General features: G+C 32.9%; 3 protein-coding genes across 3 annotated transcripts; 2 read left to right on the plus strand and 1 right to left on the minus strand.

Moving 5' to 3' along the window:
- Nucleotides 1-1,604: 1,604 nt before the first annotated feature.
- LOC134237630 (heparan-sulfate 6-O-sulfotransferase 3-B-like) lies at nt 1,605-7,459 on the minus strand. Its single transcript, XM_062719763.1, has 2 exons — nt 6,920-7,459; nt 1,605-4,120 (listed from the first exon to the last, which is right to left on the minus strand). Exons 1-2 carry the CDS (start codon nt 7,402-7,404, stop codon nt 3,526-3,528), a joined length of 1,080 nt encoding a protein of 359 aa, XP_062575747.1. The 5' UTR covers nt 7,405-7,459; the 3' UTR covers nt 1,605-3,525.
- A 4,088-nt stretch (nt 7,460-11,547) lies between these two features.
- LOC134237631 (F-box only protein 36-like) lies at nt 11,548-17,148 on the plus strand. The gene is made up of 5 exons (XM_062719764.1): nt 11,548-11,696; nt 12,522-12,633; nt 13,192-13,364; nt 14,779-14,913; nt 15,706-17,148. Exons 1-5 carry the CDS (start codon nt 11,583-11,585, stop codon nt 15,772-15,774), a joined length of 603 nt encoding a protein of 200 aa, XP_062575748.1. The 5' UTR covers nt 11,548-11,582; the 3' UTR covers nt 15,775-17,148.
- A 115-nt stretch (nt 17,149-17,263) lies between these two features.
- Nucleotides 17,264-21,451, plus strand: LOC134237642 (mitochondrial fission 1 protein-like). Its single transcript, XM_062719783.1, has 5 exons — nt 17,264-17,409; nt 19,382-19,514; nt 19,682-19,761; nt 20,278-20,383; nt 21,066-21,451. The coding sequence occupies exons 1-5, from the start codon at nt 17,305-17,307 to the stop codon at nt 21,152-21,154; spliced, it is 513 nt and encodes a 170-aa protein (XP_062575767.1). The 5' UTR covers nt 17,264-17,304; the 3' UTR covers nt 21,155-21,451.
- Nucleotides 21,452-21,784: the final 333 nt, after the last annotated feature.

Here is a 21,784-nt window from a genome sequence, read left to right on the forward strand (position 1 = left end):
GTTATATCAGTGTTATGTCAGTGTTATATCAGTGTTATGTCAGTGTAATGTTAGTGTTATGTCAGTGTTATGTCAGTGTTATGTCAGTGTAATGTCTGTCTTATGTCAGTGTTATATCAGTGTTATGTCAGTGTCATGTCAGCCTAGTGTCAGAGTTATGCCTGTGTAATGTCAGTGTTATATCAGTGTAAAATTAGTGTAACAATGCCATGTGGTGGTCAACTACCTCTAGTCACAAATATTCAACCCAGGGAAGAGAAATTTTGACAATCAGACAGGTATGTTTGTCAGTGGCCAGATAGTCCAATTGGTAGAGCACCTGACAAGTAATTAATGTCAGGTTCAAATCCATGACTGCTCTGTCAAATTTCTCTCCTCATTAGTTAAAACCTTCCTGATCAACTTAAATCTGTACAAAAATATAAATATGTCATGTACAGTGTATAGCAAAGTGAGATTCCAGATGTTTTACATGATTTTTTAAAATGTCAATATTAATTTCTTGTGAAATATAAGGAATCTACAGTGATAGTGTATTTTTATCAAAATTTGATTAACAGGACTCGAGGTCACTTTAATTTGACTGACAAACTAAGGATATAACAAAGTTTCCAGTATGTCAGTTGAATTCAAGCAATCAGAATGGCTGTTATTTAAATAACTAGTAAAGTAGGGGTCCCAGGTTAAATCCCTGGTCCAGCTATGAAACCTTTTTTTTTTATTTCCCATTACAACATAAATCTTCTGTTGTAATTTGCTGAAAAGAAGTAATCAAATATCATGATAAATTTTCAACTAACATTACTTTAAGTAGACAACCGGGAAATGCACACATACAGTTCTACTGTGAAATCACTCATTTTTGTGGGTGTTAAATTTGCATTGTTTTTTTTTTTGTCTGCCACAAAATGCTTTGAAAAACTTCAAATCAAGATAACACAACCCTTAGAAAACTGCTACTGCTAATCAAATTATCTAAATCATGATATTTTTTCCCCTGAAACTATGAAAATTTGACCCCAAGAAAATAAGTGAATTTACAGAATTCCATATTTCAGTGACAACAATGTGATGTCTGTATATACAGTTGAACCTCACTATCCTGAACACAGATATCTTGAATACCATGGATATGTCAAATTGATTTGGAAGTCGCCACTTATCCATTAAGTACTAGTAATTTACCCTTGATAGCTCAAAACCTCCCATATACTGAAGTTTTTTCTTGATCCAATTGAGTTCAAGATAAGGCCAAGCTTAAAAAATTCTTTGTTTGCAGTTGCCGACCTATAATTTTTAGACTGGGTAGGTAGGTAGGCATTTTTTTTTTTTTTGAAAAAAAAAAATGGTTTCAAATTTTCGTTAGATAACAAATGATAGAGCTTCTCATAGGCTTACTAAACACAAATCAGCTCCACTTGTAATAAAGCACTGATTGATAAAAAGAAAGGTAAAAAATTTAAAATAAAACAGCTCAATATACCGTGAAAAATAAAAAAAAAAATAATATTACAAAATGGCTAAAAAAAAGTTTGGGTCGGGTGCATTTTCAGTGGGTCGGTCGGCAACTGCAAACAAACAATATTTTATTTTAGGCCTAACGAGATTTAATTGTATATTATAAAACTACCAACAATTTGATGTAAACATAAATATCTATTATATGCATAAACTGTCAACATTTTCTGTATCTCAAAATAGTTAAAACATACTATAAAAAGATATTGTATGTGGAAGTATATAATTGAATGATCAACTTTTAACTCACTTCAAATCTGTACATCTAAAAATTATAAATACCAATCATAGATAAAAATATACATTGATACAATGTGAGTTGATTGTAAAATTTATGAAAAATGTCCACACTTCTAAATATATTAAGCCAAGCATAAATCATAAAAATCTTTTAAAATTTTCCCTCTACCATAAAGCAGTGGCTCCAATAAAAATTAAGAAAGCAGCATCAGTTATTGGTCCTAGATTATGATAAGCATGGTGCATAATTTTGGTTCACACTTCCTTGTAGCACACATATTACAAACCATATTATGCTTTGTTTTTTCTCTTTTAAAACTCAAAATAAAAGCTATCTCTTTCTCCCTCTCTCTGAGTCTCTCTCTCACTTGCTCATTTAATCTCAATACTGTCAGATCATTTGAAATCACCAGGTAGCCTGAAGGGGTTATTCTACAACATACAATTATAACAAAATGAATAACATCCCAGTATTTTTTCTTTGGTTACATCTATAAAATCAGAGGTTTAGAAAACAAAACTTAAAACTACTGCATGAAAGAAAAATGTGCTTATATACAAGTAGAGGAAATCAGTCCAAAAAATCATTATAAATATTGTCATTCTGCTCTGTACTCAGAAAAGTAAAAATTTTAAATATTGTAATATACTTTAACATGTAAAATGCAGAAAAATAATCTTTTCTGATATTCCAGTAAATGCCCATTGCTATAACCTTGACCTCAATGACCAAGCACCCCCATATATGATCTCATTCTTTAACCTTGACCTTTGATACAGTGACCTTAAAATCAATAAATCTTTTCATTAACCTACTCCTGCCTGTGTAAGGAAATCACATGATTTAAGAAAAATCATTTTTTAAAGTTTTCAACATTGAAAGACATTTCAATTACTGGCAATTTCTTCTATGACCACAGATTACAATACTGTAGATCACTAAATTTTCGCGACACCTTATTTTTGCGAGATAGCCATTGGCTCTTGATAAGCGAGACAAAATTTTCACGAATTGTGGTTCTTGATCTATATTATCCTAAGGAATACTATTATATGCGAGAATTAAATTTTTGCGAGCACACTGTCTCGCGTAATTACGCGAAAATAAAGTTCTCGCGAATAAAAAGTGATTTACAGTACCCCTAGTCTATAAAAGCATTCCTTTAATCAAAATGGTTCATCACAAATACTGGGATATTCATCTTAGACATTCATCTACAAGTTTTCTAAAAGCTATTCCCTACATTAAAAACAAAACCTTCCTCAAACCTAGTAACACAATGTAACTGACATACTAGTATTATACATAAAAGAATTTGTTGACAAGTTGTATTCACATTCAAAATTGAATTTACAATCTTGTCGTGATAAAATTATGATTTCATAATAACAAAATTTTGGCTGTGTTGGCAAGCTCACAGTGTTAGCATCAGTGTTCTGATCAAGTTAAGGATACATAACACAAACAAATCATGACGCCTGAAATATACTTTTAAACTGATTTTGAATTTAAATTACCTAAACAATACATTTCTAAATTACTGGATTCTGCAAATATTAAATAATCAAGCCATCTATATAATCTATGAACATAAATGTACAAGATACATTTTTGGCTGATTTCTAAAATAAAAGTTTGTTTGTGTTATTTATCATTGAACAGACCATAGCTTATTAAATTATGTCATGGCACAAAAATATTAATGGATAGTGCTTGAAATACATATTCATATATACTTCTCATGAAATGGATGAAAATGACCCCCATTATTCTGGGAAGATAGAAGTATCATTGAATGACTCCTTCATGGCCTTGACCCGCTGCAGGAACAGGTCCTTAGCGTACTGATAAAGCGCGATGTCCAGGGTGTTCAACTCCAGAATCTTCTTCCACTGCTCAACACTCGGGTGAGTTTTCATACTGTGTGTCACATTATACTGATTAAAATCTTTGATAAATTGTATATGAAAGACATGCTCAAATAACTTCTGAGTTTCCAGCTGGAACTCTGTTAATCCGAAGAAAGACAGATCCCGCAGGTTTTCTTTGGCACTTTCTAGCATTAGTGTGTTGCGTTCCTCTTCGGTCATCCCTGTCTTGTTGTAACAGTTAACCTTGCTGAGATTGGCCAACATTCGCGTCTGTCTATTGTTGGCCAGGTTGTGTGGACAATTGATGAATTCCTTCAGCGTCACGTCTTCCCACGTCTCCGTCTCAAAACAAAACGGCACTTCCTTCAGCGTGGCCTGACGTCCATTACACTGGAGTCGAGCCGTTTTCCATGTAGCACCACGACGGACGTGTTTCCACTCGCTCAGGTATCGACTGACAGGATCGCGAAGTATCGTCACATAATGATACCTGAAATTAAAATTGTAAAAATAAAAAGACAGAGTAATAATAATTTCAAATTCAAATGAATTTCATGCTTCATTTCAATCAAAATATACTTGTTAATTATAGTGAGTTTAACTCTATAGATGTATTTCTGTAAATTTATGTAAGAATTAGAAGCTTGAATATGTCAGACATGAATGCCCTCGCTAAAAATCAAGTTTTAAAAATTTTGAAAGTCCAAGGAGGATTTCTTTTTATGAAATAGATGTCAGTACAACATAATCAAGCTGCATTCTACAAACATGTTTTCTAAACTAGATGAGTCTGTGTGACACAAAATTCCCCCACTGACATGTGTTTTAGATATGTATATGTGAAAGTTTGAGAGTGTGAAAATAACAGCATGAACAATATTAGGTGAAATGGCACAAAAAATATCATACTGATAAATCTAATTAGTCATCAATATACAGAGACAACCAAAATCATGAACCATAAGCACAGCAAAAACAAGAGGCCAATGGACCACAGTGCTTGCTGTGTTACTTAAGGGTCCTTTTCTTCCATACTCCTATTTATGAAAACTTTGTTCACATACTCATAGTGTGACCTCCTGCTCAAGTGGTGATGATTTAAATATAAAAATGAATCTACATAACCTGAGGATCAATATAAATATAAATAACCATAGCTTTGCTGTTTGTGAGCAAAAGATTTTTTAAAAAATTCCTACTAGTATATATTATTCCTGAGTAAAACTTTGATTGCCCATTGCTTTGTGGTAAGTTTGGTTAAAATTATCCAAATGGTTATGGAGAAGATTGAAGTAAAAATTGTAAAAGTTAACAGTCACATAGATGGTGCATGGATGATATGTATGGATGGAAGATTAATAAATTTTGATCAGAACAGCTCACTCAAGCCTTCAGTTCAGGTAAGCTAAAAGTCGTCAGGAAAACAGTGAATCATTACAAATGTTCCAAGTCTCAACACGCTCAAGGCCATGACTTTTGTAAAAGTTGGTCAATGACAGTCATCCAGAAACTTCATGTGAAATAGTCAGTAAGATGTGTTCACACTTCATAATAACTCTTACTTATGTAACAAAAAAAAAATATATAAGATAATTGTATCAGATACTTGGTCTAATTCACCTCAGGTCTGAGAGTCTACATCCTACTCCTGCTTATCAGATGGCAATTAAATGAGACAAAATAAAACTCAGTCATCTCCCTAAATCAAATGCATAATAAATAATGTTTCAACTTAAGTTGTGCCAAAAGCACTAGAGTTCATCCCCAGTGCACTTCTCTTAATGTTCAGTTTACAAAGAGATGCATAATCTGCTGTGAACTTTTTCCCTTCATGTGATCTAACCACAATTTCATGCTCTCTGAGTCAATGAGTCAAGAGAGACTAACTTCCTGTGTAAAAAGTTATATATTATACATCACCTTATATTGGGACTATTTACTATTCAAAGTTTACTTTACAAAATTATTGCCAAAAATTTAAGCTGCAACAGCTCTTACTATAGGCCCAGTAAAAGAAAATCGGAGCAACAGTATTATATAATTTAAATATTAACAGTCACTTGTTCTTCTATGAATAACCCCTTTTCCCCTTTTTCAAACAGAAAGAAAAAAATGGTTCTTTTATCCCTTACAATAAATACACAATTAAATATGTTGCTGAAGAAAAATTATCATCTTTTTAAAGGAAGACTAACATTTAAATTTTGCTATTATGAATTCACTTTTTTTTTTTCAAATATGCTCAACATATAAAATGTTCCCGCATACATGTACAGTTAATTAAAACAATAGAGAGCAAATCAATTATCAATATGGTGTGAAATTTTCCTGTACACAAAATAGTTTATTATAAAAATTTACAGACAGACTCTATAAATTAAAACTGAAGTCTGCCATCTTCTAGAAGTTGCACTTTGGCCATATATACTAGCAACAGAAATATCTATCTTAAAATCATGTTTTTTGCTCCAATGAAGATTTCGAAAATTTCTAGAAATGTACACAGTTGTACTGCATGAAAAATCTGAACTAACAGAAATGCAGATTAGTATACATGTGTTTGGACAAGTTGAAAATCAATGATTTATTTTTGATTTACAATGTTGGTATTCTTTGAAAAATTTTATTAGAGAAGTCTTCAATCAATGTTTTCATTGCTAGAAAAGTATTGTATGATAAAATCATAAATGTTGGTGATTAAAAACTTTGAATATCAGAAATAAATAGTATTAAAAAAGCCAGAAAAGAAAAGCTGAATATCTTTTTTAAATTCTGAATATGCAGCCTCTTTACATGGGTCATAGCCTAGGGCCATGCATGAAAAATCAAAATTTGTGATACTAAGTCTTTAACTAAAGCTGTCCATCTAAAGTCTAAAGACTTCACATAAGTAAAAAAAAAAAATTCTCTCATTCTAAACATCAAACAATTCATGAATAACTCTTTGAGGGGTTCATATACGCAGGGTCAAGCAAAAATCTTATTTTACTATTAAGGGAACATCTCCTAGCTGTAACTAGTTTTTCACTGTTTTTGTCTCCCATGAACTTCCAATATCTCCTTTAAATTCAGTATTTTCTCTTCACCCTTTACCTGAATAAGTGGAATACATAAACCTTTAAACATCAAAATAATATAATGCCATATATACGGAACATCTGACTTACATACCTGTAGATCTTATCATGTTTACAAAGGTATCTAAACCCTAGGATATAACTTAATTACTACAGATGTTAATGAACTATTTACTCAAGTAACATATGTGAAACCTGTATTTTCTTGGTACCTTCTTTTCCTGTGCATGTTTTCCTTTTTGTCCATCTGTTCCTCCACACAGCTCTTCAGTTCCGTCCAGTCAGCGTGAAGTCCACACACCCACCCAGTGGAGTACCGACTGAATAACCATAAGGTTTTCTTACTAGTGGAGCAGTCACATCGCTTTACCCCCTTCACACACTTACACGGTTTATCTAGGTCGAGATTTTTTACCAGGTGTCTACCGAATGTTGTTCCACCTGTCTTCTGGATATGTAGAAACACTATGACATCCTCATCTTCTAGATCAAGTGTGTATTCACGATTAAGTACATAATCTGCAAACTTGTTGGGTATTATTTCTCCATTTTTGTACGTTTGTACGTATTTTATCAGGCTGTTCGACCCATTGCCATTCGAATGATATGTTCTGCCTGTATATAAAACACAAAGGAACGTGGTGATAAAGACAGAGGCTGCCACAAAAACAAACCACTTCCTGTGACACTTCGACATTGCTGGCTCATTCTTCTAGGTCATTTTTAACTTAATGTTCCAAAAAGTAAATAAAAACAAGATACTTTAGATAGTGAATCTGAATGAAATTATTACAAGAAAAACCGGAAATGACAATTAAACTGGCTAAGTCGTGCCAATATGAGTCGCTCGTTTGCAGCCCACATAGAAAAGGTCTTCCGTATGTCCGTCTGTCTGTCTAGCAGCCCGTCCGTCTACCTATAAAGCTTTCGTTATCATGCGATATCTCGGGAAAACTTTCAGCTTTTGCTAGTAAATTTTACATAACTCTTTATGGTCTAAGGATAGTTTTTTTTTTTTTTTTTTGGGGGGGGGGGGTGTCCAGAAAACAACAGATAAAAAAAAGGGGGCTACATTGTTGCAGCTAGTCTAAGTAAGGAGAAGGCAATGAATTTATAAGAGTCTTTTTAGATACAGTTTTTGATTTTTTTCCCCCTCCAATTAAGTTTCAGATCCTTAATTATACACATATAAAGAGAGCTATTCAACTTCATCAACATTTTTTTTTTACTTTTAACCTCAATTTTTAACTACAGGAAACCGGCACCATTTTCAATGCAAGCTTTTGTATCTATATGGTATTTGGTGATCGAGAACTGATTTGTTACCTTTCAAAACCTTGCCAATGATCGTTGACTTGAAGCTTGGTATTGAATAAGCTGTTCGGGTATTTTCATCAAACTTTATAGGCCTACACAATTAGCTAATTTCCATTTCTCATTATTAATGAAGCTTGAACGTCATGGGTATACATATTATTTTTTTTATTTGTAGAGGGGGTATAAAGATATTACTCCAATCAATCATATAACGGCTCATTGGTAGAATTTTCAGAGGCTTTTGGTTGAAGTCACATTTCATGTTGATATTAAAAAGATAAAAAGAGGTTGGGATTCCTTATTGGCAATATCTGTTCAGTTTTTGCTGAAATCTGTTTAAATTCCGATGTGCATAGACTGTGCTTTTGAAAGTTTTTTTTCTGTATGCAAATTATTTTCAAAGTCTGCTACGTGTCTCTCACAAGAAAAAAAAACACTTCAAGGCTTTCAGATGATAACTTACACCATTTAACTATAATTTTTATTTAAAATTAATTCGCTATACTTAAATTAGCAATCTAGCTATATAGTTGTAGAGGATCGATTTTTTTTAAAATTTAGATTGACGTACGTGCTATTTGCATGTGTCACTAAATATAGTAAAACTTGATATCTCGAACTCGATTGGACCGTGAAAAAACTTCGAGAATTTCGAGTGTTCGAGATACAAAAGGCGAAATGCTCCAAGAAAAGGTGATTGGAACACAAATTATCGTCAATCGGTGCTTTAAGTTATGCCATTCGAGATATCCCTATTTGAGGCAGTTCGATGCATTAGAAATAGAAGAATAAAGTTAAAAGCGGAAAAAGCAAAACCAAATAATTAATTCCCCAATAATGGGGATTCTGCACCGTTTATACCGCTTGATGACGTTGAACATGTTGTCTGCAGAAAGCACTACCCAAAAGTCTCTGGCTTTAGATGCCATCAAGAATAACAGAGTGTATCTTCTCCCGGGGGCACAAACATTTGTAGTAGAAGGAAGCAAAGGAGACAAGTATGCTGTTACACTTCATCCTCAGGAAAAATGTCAGTGCCCAAGCCTCGGAAGCTGTTATCACATTCTAGCGGCAAAGTTGAGTGTTGGCATTGAAGAACTTGAAGAAAAAAAGATCTACAACTTAACTCAACTAAGAAAAAACAACAGAAAGAAGCCCAACAAAAAAGCGGGGAAAAAAGTGCCAAGGCCATGTGATGTTGAAGAAGTAATTGCTGCCCCTGACTCTGTTCAAAAAACAGGAGCGTTTACGCCATCACAGAGACAAGTTCCCATTGAAATGGCAAGGGAAATGTCGGATATTGCAGAAGAAGGGGAAATGTTAGGGGAAGATGTAACACCATCTCCAGTGTTTGGTTCTAGGAAAAGAAAATCTGTCCAAACCACGGTGAAGAGTGTAAAAAGGTTAAAATTCGAGGACATGTCTACAACTCCACAGTCAAATCCATCAGAAAAAGCAAAGGAGAGTCCTAACTGGGTTTCAAATGACAATTTTACTTTGAAGATCTGCCACAAAAACATCATTGAAAATGGAGAAACTCTAGATTGCGACATCATAAATTACTGTCAGAAACTGCTTCGAAACCAACATCCAGAAATCGGAGGACTGCAGGACACTAGATATGCTCCAATTAGAGAAAATGGCAGATGGAAATATGCATTGCCTTTCAAGACATTAGGTGGGGAAACAGCTGCACAGGTTCACCATACAGGGCAAGATCATTGGGTTGTCTCTATCAAATTAAGAGAAAACAACATTAATCTGTATGACAGTTGCACAGGGAAGAAACCAACACTGACAGATTCATTAAAAATCCAGCTCTCGAAAATTTACAGGAACTCGCAGCAGACAAAGATAAATGTAAATGTTCCAAGGGTACAACAGCAAAACAATGGTGTAGGCTGTGGTGTTTTTGCTCTGGCATTCCTTACGGAGTTTGCAACAAACAAAGTGGACCCCAAAGATATTCATTTTGACATTGCAGCTATGAGAGGTCACTTGTTGAACTGCATCAGTCATCAAACTATGACTCCATTTCCAAGGAAGAGAGCAATTGTTCCACCAAGAAGGTTAAGTCTTTCAAAGACTACAAGTATATCATTTGCAGTGAATTGTGCATCTGATTGCAGTTTACCAGATGTCTTTGATGACATGTTATCATGCGATACATGTGGGAAATGGTTTCACCAGCAATGTGCCGGAATCCAGCTGGAGGACTCTCGCAGTTTTGAATGGGTTTGTGGAGTTTGTACAAATTGAAAAAAAACTGATGTAACTAAGAGTATAGATCAAGAAAGAAGCTTATAATTTATTTGTATCAGGCTGTTTTCCCCCTCCGCTTGACGGTTGTTTGTGGGAAACTGCTAGGTATATGAAGAAAATAGTTTGTAGTCTTAATTTATATGTCTATGTAGTGCTTTTAAATAGTAGCTATTAGTTTAGTATTCTTTTCCATTTTTATATGCGCTTTTATTCAGTTAAATCACTCTCGCTTTATTCCCCCTCCGCTTGACGGTTGTGCCAGGGAATACTGCTAGATCATTCATAAATCTTAATTAAATGTATGTTTTTTTATTTATTGTATTTTGATAAATACACATGTAATAATAAAATAAAATATAAATGCATTTTGATTAGATTGAAACATAAACCATATTAAAAAGAAAAGATAAAAGTTTTCTGATGCAAAGCTTTTTATAAACTGTTATATCTCAGTTGTTTAACCATTATATAATAACTTTTTATAAACAAGCAAAAATTTAAAGTAAAGTCGAAATAAACCAAAAAAGTTCATTTACATTAAAAGAAGTAGAAAGAACCCCTCCCCCCAAAAAACCAAAAAAAAAAAAAAAAAAAAAAAAAAAAAAAAAAAAAAAAAAGAGGGCTCTGAGGTAGAACTACGTCCACGTCGTAGAGCCTGGGAACACATATAATACAATGTGGCAAAGAGTTCTACAAAGAAAAAGAGAAAGAAAATTATTTTTCTTCATATAAATTAACTGACATTAAATAAGATTTTTCTCTTATTACAGGAAAAAAAATAAATATATCTCAAAATGGTCTGTTTAATCGCGATTTACGAAAACATCGCTGTCCGTTTTTGGTTTTAACATTTATAACAGAGTACTAGATTTACCGCTTTTTGGCAGGTGATATTGCTGATTCAGTAATAAATACGCAAATTTGTTAGGGTTTTTACGTATTATTGAATTCATTTAAACCTAGAAATTATGCCTGAGAAGTTTGATGACTTTCTGTGCACCGATAAAGAAGAAATCGCCAAAAAACCAAAATCCGGGACCGTCGGGAGTCGGGCGTCGGGAGTCGGGAAGACTAGATATACCGCTTGCCATATTTGCATTGCTCTGTTTTAGTCTTTTGCCTTGATGATGGAATTGTTTTAGAATATTTTTAGAATTTGCTCCTTAAAAAAGCGTTGTAAGCAAAAACAACTGCAAAGAATCCTCGTTATGAGATGTCATGCATTCAAAAATCTCGACTTACTTATGTACGAATTAGCTAGTAATGTTCTGCCCATGACAACAAATTAGCGTCAAGATGGCGAAATTTTCTCAAGTTTGGTTAAACGAACATAAGGCCCTGGTTGACTACACTGACGTCGCAATTGCACCTTCCAAAGATTTCTATCATGTTTTTGTAACTCCAGAACAGGTGATTTATGCTCACTCCCCATGATTTATAATGCACACAACTGTTTTACGTATGCAAGATGCAACTTGAAAGTAAACAACGAACTTTTGAAGGTTAAGGTCAAATGCTCTTTGACGCAGTTTCTTTAATCACAATATTTTGACATTGTTCATTTTTAGCACACCTAAGTCACTCAGGTGGCATATTGCAATCTGTTTTCGCCCGCCGTGTGTCGATCATGATTAAACTTTTGAACATTTCAGCTTATTATTTCTTTCTGGATCTTCCGAACCAATTTCAGCAAAATTGACTTGAGTATATAGGGCATCTTTGGGTGGAGTGGAACAAAAAAATTGAATTTCATGCTCCCCTCCCTGGGGCCTAAGGGGTGGGGTCAAACACATTAAAATTAATGTATTTTTTTTAAGTCGACAGTCGACTGCTAGGCTACTCCTGGACATACTGCAGTCAAACTGTTGTCATAATGATAATATACATTGAGACTTTATCTTAATTGTAAAATTCATGGCCTCAGGGTCATGGATTCTGGACTTTAGGGAGGGCTCTTTGATTAAACAGGGTTACGTTGCTTATATTCATCATTTCATATATTCTTTAAAAAGTTTCTTCACCCTCTAAAAAGAAACTGATTGTATGGTTACAATGTATGATGAGCAATTGTGCCTCTTCTAAATGATTTGAATATCACGGCCCCTGGATCAGGAGTTCTGGTATAAGGGGAGAGGGGCTCTATTGATTATATGTGAAAATGCATCACTTCTTTGAAAATCTTTTTCCCCCAAAAATACATAACTTTGATTGTATAATTTACATTTCTTACTTCAGTTCATATTCCGAGTTTGGAAAATTGTGCCTCCCACAAGAGCAGACTCCCACATTCCTCCTTATGAATTTAAGAACACTTATGAAGAATTCAAACATGATGATAGATGTCATAGTAAGTTGGAAAATTATGCATTAAAATTAGATAATTTATTAGTTAAATTGTAAAAAAAAAAACAAAAAAAAAAAAACACAGTCTCACAAATGGAGGGAGCATGCCAGTGGCTAGACTGTAATGCCATGGAATGACTTTGAAGAACATGTTTAAAGAAAGAGACACACACAAAACTTCTATAACACACAAGGATAATTAAATACTCCAGATTTACTTATATTACAGAAATTGTAGCCTAGCATTTGGTATGAAACATCTGAGCACATGCATCTCTTTGGATGAACTGCTTAATTACATTCCATTAGAGAAATTGACTTTTTTTTTTTAAATATACATCCATATAATATTTTAAAGAATAGAAATTTTAACTAGTCTATGAAATAATCATAATTTTGAGAACATTAATATATATATATATTGCTAGTGCATTTAACTATAGAGAACATTTTGCCTGAAGAATACACTGTGTTGGACAATGTTAATTGATGCTGATAATGTTAATGATACTACAGTGTACTCACTGTACATGTACTTTCAATACCTAAATAATATTTTCAGGTGAAATAGTCAGATTAGCTGGGGAACCAGTATTAGACTATTTACTTGGTGTAAGGGATGGGAAATTGGACTACATTTGCCGTATTCCAAGGGAAGCACAAATCCGGATTATCCTAAACTTGGATCTGGAAGATATTCAGAGATTGGGAAGAACTTGTAAAATGTTCAGAGAGGTGAGTCAAACTTTAATGTATAATCACTGTAGAAGTATACATTTTATTTTTTCAATATATTTAGAGGAGGGGAATAATGTAATAATTTTTCATTTTAGGATGATTTTACCCCTACTTTGGACTTTCAGTAGGGCGTGACTTTCTCGGCGCTACGTAATGGCAAATACTGGTAGATTCTCATTGGTTACGAAATTAATAACATCAGGAAATTAAAATTGTTGTTGATAACGATGAGACGACTTATGTCCCACCTCTGTATCGTGAGAAAACTTTTAATTGGCTATTCACTACACCAGTTGACATTCGGCCGCATTTATATCATATGTATATTTCAACAGTGAAAGAAAGCTGTGTAAATTTCAGAAGCTAATTAGGCAACGTCGAGAATGCCACGCCTTACTGAAAGTCCAGACTAAGCATGTAATTCTTCTAATCAACCTTTGAGCTCAGAAAGCTAATGCAATGATGGCTACATGTAATTGTGATGTATTACAGTATATGTTATGACTGCCAGTAAAACTGTTAATAATACGGGTCTTATTCCCTTAGAAAATATTCATTCATAGGGAGTTGGCTAAAATATAATATGTCATCTTCTCTAGCCAAGGGTTTCTGATACGCTACTGACTCCTCATAAACCCTTGGCCTACGGTGTTCATAGAAATCAGGATTTTTTTCCAGAGTTCTGATTGGATTTCAGTACACCCAGGTCGACCAATCAGCAATTGTTTATTGTAAATGACGATATTTGCGTTCGGGATACATCTTCACTCTTTAATCTCAGAAATGAAAAACGCAAGAAAACAACGATCCGTAAGATAACATTAATTCTATGAATAGCCATGGTGTCATCCAATATCCTTCTAAATATGTGATTAAGAATCTATATTGAAGCTTCAGATTTATGCTATAAATAATGAATAAACATAACTCAATTATTGCTTCATAATTATTCTTGAAAAAACTTTGATTTAACTTTTTTTAACACGTGTCTTTATTTCTGGCGATGACGCAATCTGTGCGTACCTGTTAGATTCGAGATCACGTGACGGAAAACAATCCCGTCTTTTGACTTCACCGTATGCCAAGAGTTTATGAGGAGAGTAGCGTATCAGAAACCCTTGGCTAGCGAAGATGATAATATGTAGACTATTCATTTTCTCACCTAAACTCTTGGAATTCATTTATTTTTTTAAAAAAGTGGAATTTTACAAGGGTTTAATTGATTCTGTAATTTTTGTGGTCGTATATTGCTAGTCATTTCATTTTGTTCTCAAATATTAAGGAAAATGAAATAATTCACCCTTTTTATTAATGCAATTTAAAGTCAAAAAGAAAAGTGACTAAATATCTTTGATTTAATTGTTTTTATTGTGACTTTTAGATCTGTAATTGTTTTTATTGTGACTTGTAGATCTGTAATTCATGTGACCTGTGGGAGAGGATTTATCGTCGATATAGTGAGACGCCTATTACACCAGAACTGGAGATGTTGGCTGCAGAGAGAGGCTGGAGACGTTTATTCTTCACCAACAAACTACAGCTTCAGGTAAAGGCTGAGATCTTAACTCAAGTTAAAAACTTAACACATTGTGGTAAACACCAAAGTAGTCCACACTTAGATTTACTTGGTTTCATAAACAAATATTTCATTAAACTTTTAAAAGTAGTATCATTCAACTGTGTCAACACATTTTTTGATCATCTTCCTCTATGCAAATTTAAGAAGTGAAACTTCTGAAAAACTATTGGTAACTGATATTGCTCATTTGAAATATATTGCCAAAAAATATGATTATTATACATGTAAGATACTAAAATTAAAAAAAAAATACTGTAGACGTACTACCGGTATTTTCCATGGGGTTGTAATTCCTCGAAATCTCTATTTATCCTGAATCCGCCGGTGGAAAATTATGCGGATTTCTTAGACTCTCACTATATTCCTTACAAGTATATTTTGAGTACGATGGGACAAATTTCCGCAGAAAATTTCTGACCGCGTATATAGCGTAAATTAATACCAAGCGGAAAAAAATACTTCTACAGTATATAAAACTGATGAATACGAATGAACCACTTAAAATTCTGTATTAAGTATTTTATTATAATTTTCCATGAAAAAAAGCAAAGATGAACCTTTAAATGTATTGTCTCTCAAATTTGAGAAAAGTTATTAATCATAAATGGAATTTAGCAGTCATATTTATCGTAAACTTTAAGTCTTCATGACTTTTGATTTATTGACCCTTCATAAAATACTTAAGTGTTCTTAAAAAAGTGTGTTTTGATTTTAATGGCTTTAAAATGATTTTCTCTTTTGTCTTGTGAAATTTTACAGATGCAGCTTAGGAGACTTAAGAAACATGAAGGTGGCCACGCCTTTGTCACCGAGATGGAGACAGCATAATTAGCATTCCCCTGAAGCTCAAGGAAATCTGCTCACCGTCCAGCATCTATTGTGATAATCTCTATACAATCAAACCAGTTCTAACTTCTGGTTAACTTATACGTGTATTTTATTAAGGGGTAATTTACATGTTTTATTCAAAAATGCCAATCCATTCCAGATTTCCTGAATGCTAATATTGACTTTGTAGTGTTTTTTTCTAATTCATTTATTATTTAATTATAATTTTTTTTTCAATCAAAGCTTGCCATAACTCAAAATTTATATTTGTTTACTGACTTATGTGAAAGGACTTATTCCAGTACTAAGGCTTTTAATTTTGTTTTTGAATATGAAGTCCTAAAAAAAATATTGGGTTGTGAGCAAAAATTATGTGCATTTATTCTTCGTATATATCACATTTGTTTGCATATTGTGCCCTGCACTTTAATTGTATATCTGCATGTTGTTTTCCTTATGATAATTGCCAACTTTATACTGCTTACAATAAGTGTCTTATATTGCCTCAGATTTATAAATTAATTTAGACATTATATTCCCTCCCTGTCTGTTGTTTACTTATTTAAAATTTTATGTTTAGAAAAATAAGTGCCACTTTTTGTTTTAAGTATAAATCTGCATTCAGTAATACTTTGCATAATTATTATTTATTTGCCTTAATGTAAAATCCATATTGTTGAATATTATGATTACTCTCTATGGAATTCTTTTAATTTTGTGATTTACTTTGATGTGCCTTCAAGATTTGGACAGTTAAATTATATTTACTTTTTATATGCTCAATGACCTAGTGCCATAAGTTTTAGTTTTCGGAATGGACTAAGAGAATATTAAATTATACATTTTTCCTGAAACTTACTATTTGTGAAGATTTATTCAGCATAAATAGTTCTTCCAAGGAACTCAGCTTTAGATAGGCATTGCAGTATGATTTGAAATTCCTAATATTTGTGTATAAATAAGCTCTCTGAGAATATTTATAACTTGACTTTATAAATTAAACAGATTATTAACAATGAATGAAATAAAATTTCAGGTACTTTTATATCTCAGATCAGTGTTGAGAATGTTTGAAATTTTTGAACTTATATATTAGATAGCCAAACTTATCATTTTCATTAAAAGATGTGTTGAAATCAAGATGTTCAGACAAACTTTGTTGTTTAGTAATATACAGTTTTGTCAATATCTAAAACTGCACATTTTCTTTGCAGTTTAGAAGAAATTAATTATTATTTGGAAATTTAATGGTAAACATGTGGAACATGATGATAAAATGTTAGAAAGTTACATAATATGATGTACATGAATGTGTTGATGAAATCATATTGTAGTTGATATTAGTTATCAAATAAAAAAATAAAATACACCAAATCTTATTCCTTTTTCCAAAAGTAATGTTTTACTATTTCATTGGGGATGTTTACGAAATATTTTAAGTATGACTTGACAATGGACATTGCATTTTTCGGAATCTTTCTAGGGTTTATGATAGAGAGAAGGAAGAAATTAGAGGCATTCCGCTGACATATGACGGCGACCATCCGAATTTTCAGGAAAAACGAAACAGAACTTTTTAACCCCCCAAAAATGGAATCGATTTTAAACGAAGTAGTTGATTCAGCAGATCTTAAGGTTTGTAACAAGTAGTGATGGTGTTTAAAGGGTAAAAGTTTAAAAAGGAAGTTAAACGCATCAAGAAATCCAAATTTTCTCAAGACCCAAATAAGCTACTTGTATACGTCGATATACAAAAACGCTGAATGAGTCATTTTGTATAAACTACAAGTAGCCTCTTGTCCTCAGTAATACATTTGATATCGGTACAACTACTTCTAGCATTTATATTTATCCACGATAAATGCAGGGACCTATACTGAGGTAGCTTTATTTAGCTACCAAATCAATTTGTTTATATATAAAAACATTTTTCTCAGGATGTGCAGAAAATCTCAATTTGATGCAGTGATCATTTTCAACTTTTAACTCACCTGAAAACAATTCATGTAAAAATCACTCTTGAAGAATAGTCCTGCAATATTTCTCTTTGACAGTCATTACACATGACAAAGAACAGCGTTAACAATATATTAATTATTCAGCACAATGTGAAGAAACACAGTATGCCTTGCATACAAGAGAGAGGACAGTTAACCAAACAATGGAATAACATGTTTTGCTGCAAATTGTCCAAATGCAGCAATGTATAAACTGTCTCTGCTTTATATAGTATAAATATTATGTCATTTAATTGTATTTTTTGTGAAAAGTGAAAAGTTTCATTGAAATAGAATCACTATATTAAAGCAGTGATGCCTATGTAGAAACATTTTGGGTAATACTTGGTATAAAATAACCTGCAGCCTAATATTTCTCACACTTACACCACATATATATGATATAGAAACATTTGTATGTTGACACTGCTTGCAGCACTGAAATAGTGTTTTATCTATATAAAATATCTAGTATGTGCAGTGATGCCAGAGAAACATTTTGGGTAAATATGGTAAAATAACCTGCAGTTTCTCACATTTCCCACAAATATGATATAGATTAGAGTACAATACTTAACATGCTTAAAGGCAATGACAGAGCTAACAGAAAATTACCATCTGTCCTATTCGGCAGCACAGGGTCTTGAAACAATCTTAGCAAAATTTGGCACATAATATTAATATAATCTATTATACTGTATACCCGATTTCGCTGAGATTGTCTCAAGACCCTGTGATCAGCAGCACAGAGATTGAGAGTGAGGATCTGTCCACATCACAGCAGGTGTGTGACAAGTGCACCACTCTGGTCACAATAAGAAAAAGAGCATATAACAGAAATTTGGTTACATAACCATATATTGACCTAGACTGAAGTCCATAATAGCTGTATTATTTAATCACTCAATGTGACACTGTTCTAACTGTACAGCCTTGGTTCTCATGAGAACCAAGGTGTGTGACAAGTGCAATATACTCTGGATACAATAAGAAAAAGAGCATAAGCTAATAAAGAAAATCACTTAAATTAGAGCATATAAGACATAAAGAAAATCACTTAAATTAGATTACTTTCCCTTTTTTTAGAGTCAATATCACTTGACATGGTTGGTTACATAACCATATATTGACCGAATGAAGTCCATAATAGTTGTATTATTTAATCACTCAATGTGACACTGTTCTAACTGTACAGCCTTGGTTCTCATTACAACACAATGATAAAAATGTTTCCTATATTTTGAATTGACATCACATTAACTATCTTTGGTGCAGCTGAACGGGTAGTGGTATCATATTCACCAACACACTTTCAATATCACAAAAAGATGAATATTATTATATCATGTTAAGCCAATGAAAATTGTAAAAAATTATATGAATGATATAAAAAATTAACTTGCATCTTTGAAAATCTTAAATATTACGATACACAGTAATAATTTTTTGTTTAACAATACAGTACAATTTTAATTTTTATGTATCGGTATACTTGTTTGTTCGTATATCTTTATAGCCCAGAGAATTACTAGAAATATTATACCTCACTTATGACTGTAGTACAATTGCAGGAAACAAACTAATAGACTTCCGTTCTTTTCTTATCCTAGAAATTTGAGTTGATGTATAATGACCAGCTTCGTCGAGGACAAGTGAGTGAGAAGGCTCAGTTTGAGTATGCCTGGTGTTTAGTAAGAAGTAAATACATAGACGACATGAAGACAGGAGTGGGACTGCTAGAAGGTAGAGAGGGGAGGTTTCAAAAGCATTAAAAAAGTAATATTTACACATTGGTGGAGCCAACTGTAACTGCTAATTTATACTTTATACTAAAGATTGTTATGGAAATCATTATATTGTGAATTGCCCTACTTATAATTCTGTATGGAGTGATTTATTTTACATTTTAGATTTATTCAGGAAAGCAACAGATGACAATTCCCGTAGGGATTACTTATATTATATGTCAGTGGGATACACCAGGATAAAGGTAAAATTATGTAAAGATCAGTTATATTACATGTCAGTTGGATACACAAGAATAAAGAAAGGTATAATTTATTTTTTATGATATTATTCACGCCGGCATATTTCATGAAGCTAACGCGCTTCATGATAAATATGCCGGCGTGAAGCGTTGTAGTTCATACACCTCATGAATCTTCAAAAAATTAAATTCATTTCTTATATTTACATTATTTTTCTGATGACTTGCCATATATTAAGGCGGTTCAACTGTCATTTTTTAAACAAAACAGTGTGCACTATATTCTTTGAACTCAAGAGCGGTATTATGATCATGCTTATGATTACCTAATGTAGTTCATGAGAAAATATACTGCATTTTATTTTGTAAAGAATCATAGGGAAATTTATTGGAAATGTAAATATTGATATTTGTACCTTAAATTTATTTTACATCAACAAATTACAATATAATATAATAATAATTTTGTAATTCACTAGTTGTTTTAGAATGAAGCAAATCTCATTATCTTCCCTACAGGAATACCCCCAGGCTCTGAAATATGTCAAGGCCTTACAAAAAATAGAACCAGGGAATCACCAAGCTTTAGAATTACAGAAATATATTGAAAAGAAAATGACCAAAGGTGAGATTTCTAAATAAAAAATATGGTAACACAGTTGAACTTCATTATCTGAAAATCTGAATTTTCAATTCCATGGAAATCACTAAGTGATTTTGGGTCCCAACAACTCTATGTATTACAATCCCAATATCTCAAATCATCGGAGATCTTAAGAATTTTTCCTTGGTCCCATCTGGTCTGTGATAATGAAGTTTGACTGTATATTCAGATTAAGAGAAGATTTTTAACTTTTGGATCATTGGACTTTTAGGAAGAGGGCTGACTTTTACAGTTGATGGCTTACTTTTACACTAGGACAATGTATGGAAGCTCTTTTATGATATCAGTATTTAGGTCAATATTTAATTCAACAAAAATAATGGGTTATCGCAATGCACATATAAGTTGTCTTTAGAGAAAACAACAACCACTCTACCCCCACTCCTGGTCTTCACATGTAAGTGCCAATAAAACCATACCTATGACCACTAGAAAGGTTTGCTTATCTATTATCAATTCTGTACCTCCGTATATGGAACAGGTTTAAATGTCCAAGTAAGCTGTCACCTGTAAAAGTCAGCGTTCCTCGTAAATGTCCATTAGTGACTTGAAGGACTTCTAAGCTTGTGAAATTCATTGCCCAAGAAATGTGGCACATAAAGTGTATTGCAGTAAGATATAAAATCTCCTTTGTATTTTACAGAGGGAATCCTTGGTATGGCTATTGTAGGCGGAGCTGCTCTGGCGATAGGGGGATTGGTGAGCCTCGGTATAGCTCTCTCTAAAAAGTAAACAGGTTTTATATGGACCAATTCTGTGTTTTTACAAACCCTTTTCTTTATAAGGACAAGTGCTACAGTTCTTAGAGATCTATGAAGTGTATTCATATGAGTGATATCCGTATGTGGTGGAACTTGAGGGAAACGGTTGACCAAATGGTTATGTTCTGTTTATCTTGATATATGAAGTTTTTAATTTATGCCATATTATATTTGTTTATTTACATAATGATACAGAAATTGTTTGAAAATGTACCATGTATTTACATTGATCATGAGATTAGTTGATTAAAATTGCTTTTTGTATTGACGTGCAATTTTCATTGCTTTGATGGCAGGGAGGTTCATGATAGTTCCTGGAGTTCTTACAGTGTTGGTGGCACAGAAACTGGTCAATGGACAACAAACAAAACATAATCACATTCATACAGATTTTATTTATCAGATACTTCCATATAAAGTTGGTGATGTTATAGAGGAAAAACAAGGCCTTATGTTGGTTGACCCTAGCTCAACCCCATGGTAATGTCCTCACACATAGAATATAAGATCAAGTGAAGTCACAGAGTGTAATAGACATTTCAAATGTCCTCACACAGAGTGTAATAGACATATTAAAATATCCTCACACAGAGTATAATAA

This window comes from Saccostrea cucullata, unplaced genomic scaffold, assembly GCF_032062105.1.
Source record: "Saccostrea cucullata isolate Sc308-1 unplaced genomic scaffold, CSIRO_AGI_Scuc_v1 ctg347, whole genome shotgun sequence".
Lineage (NCBI taxonomy): Eukaryota > Metazoa > Mollusca > Bivalvia > Ostreida > Ostreidae > Saccostrea > Saccostrea cuccullata.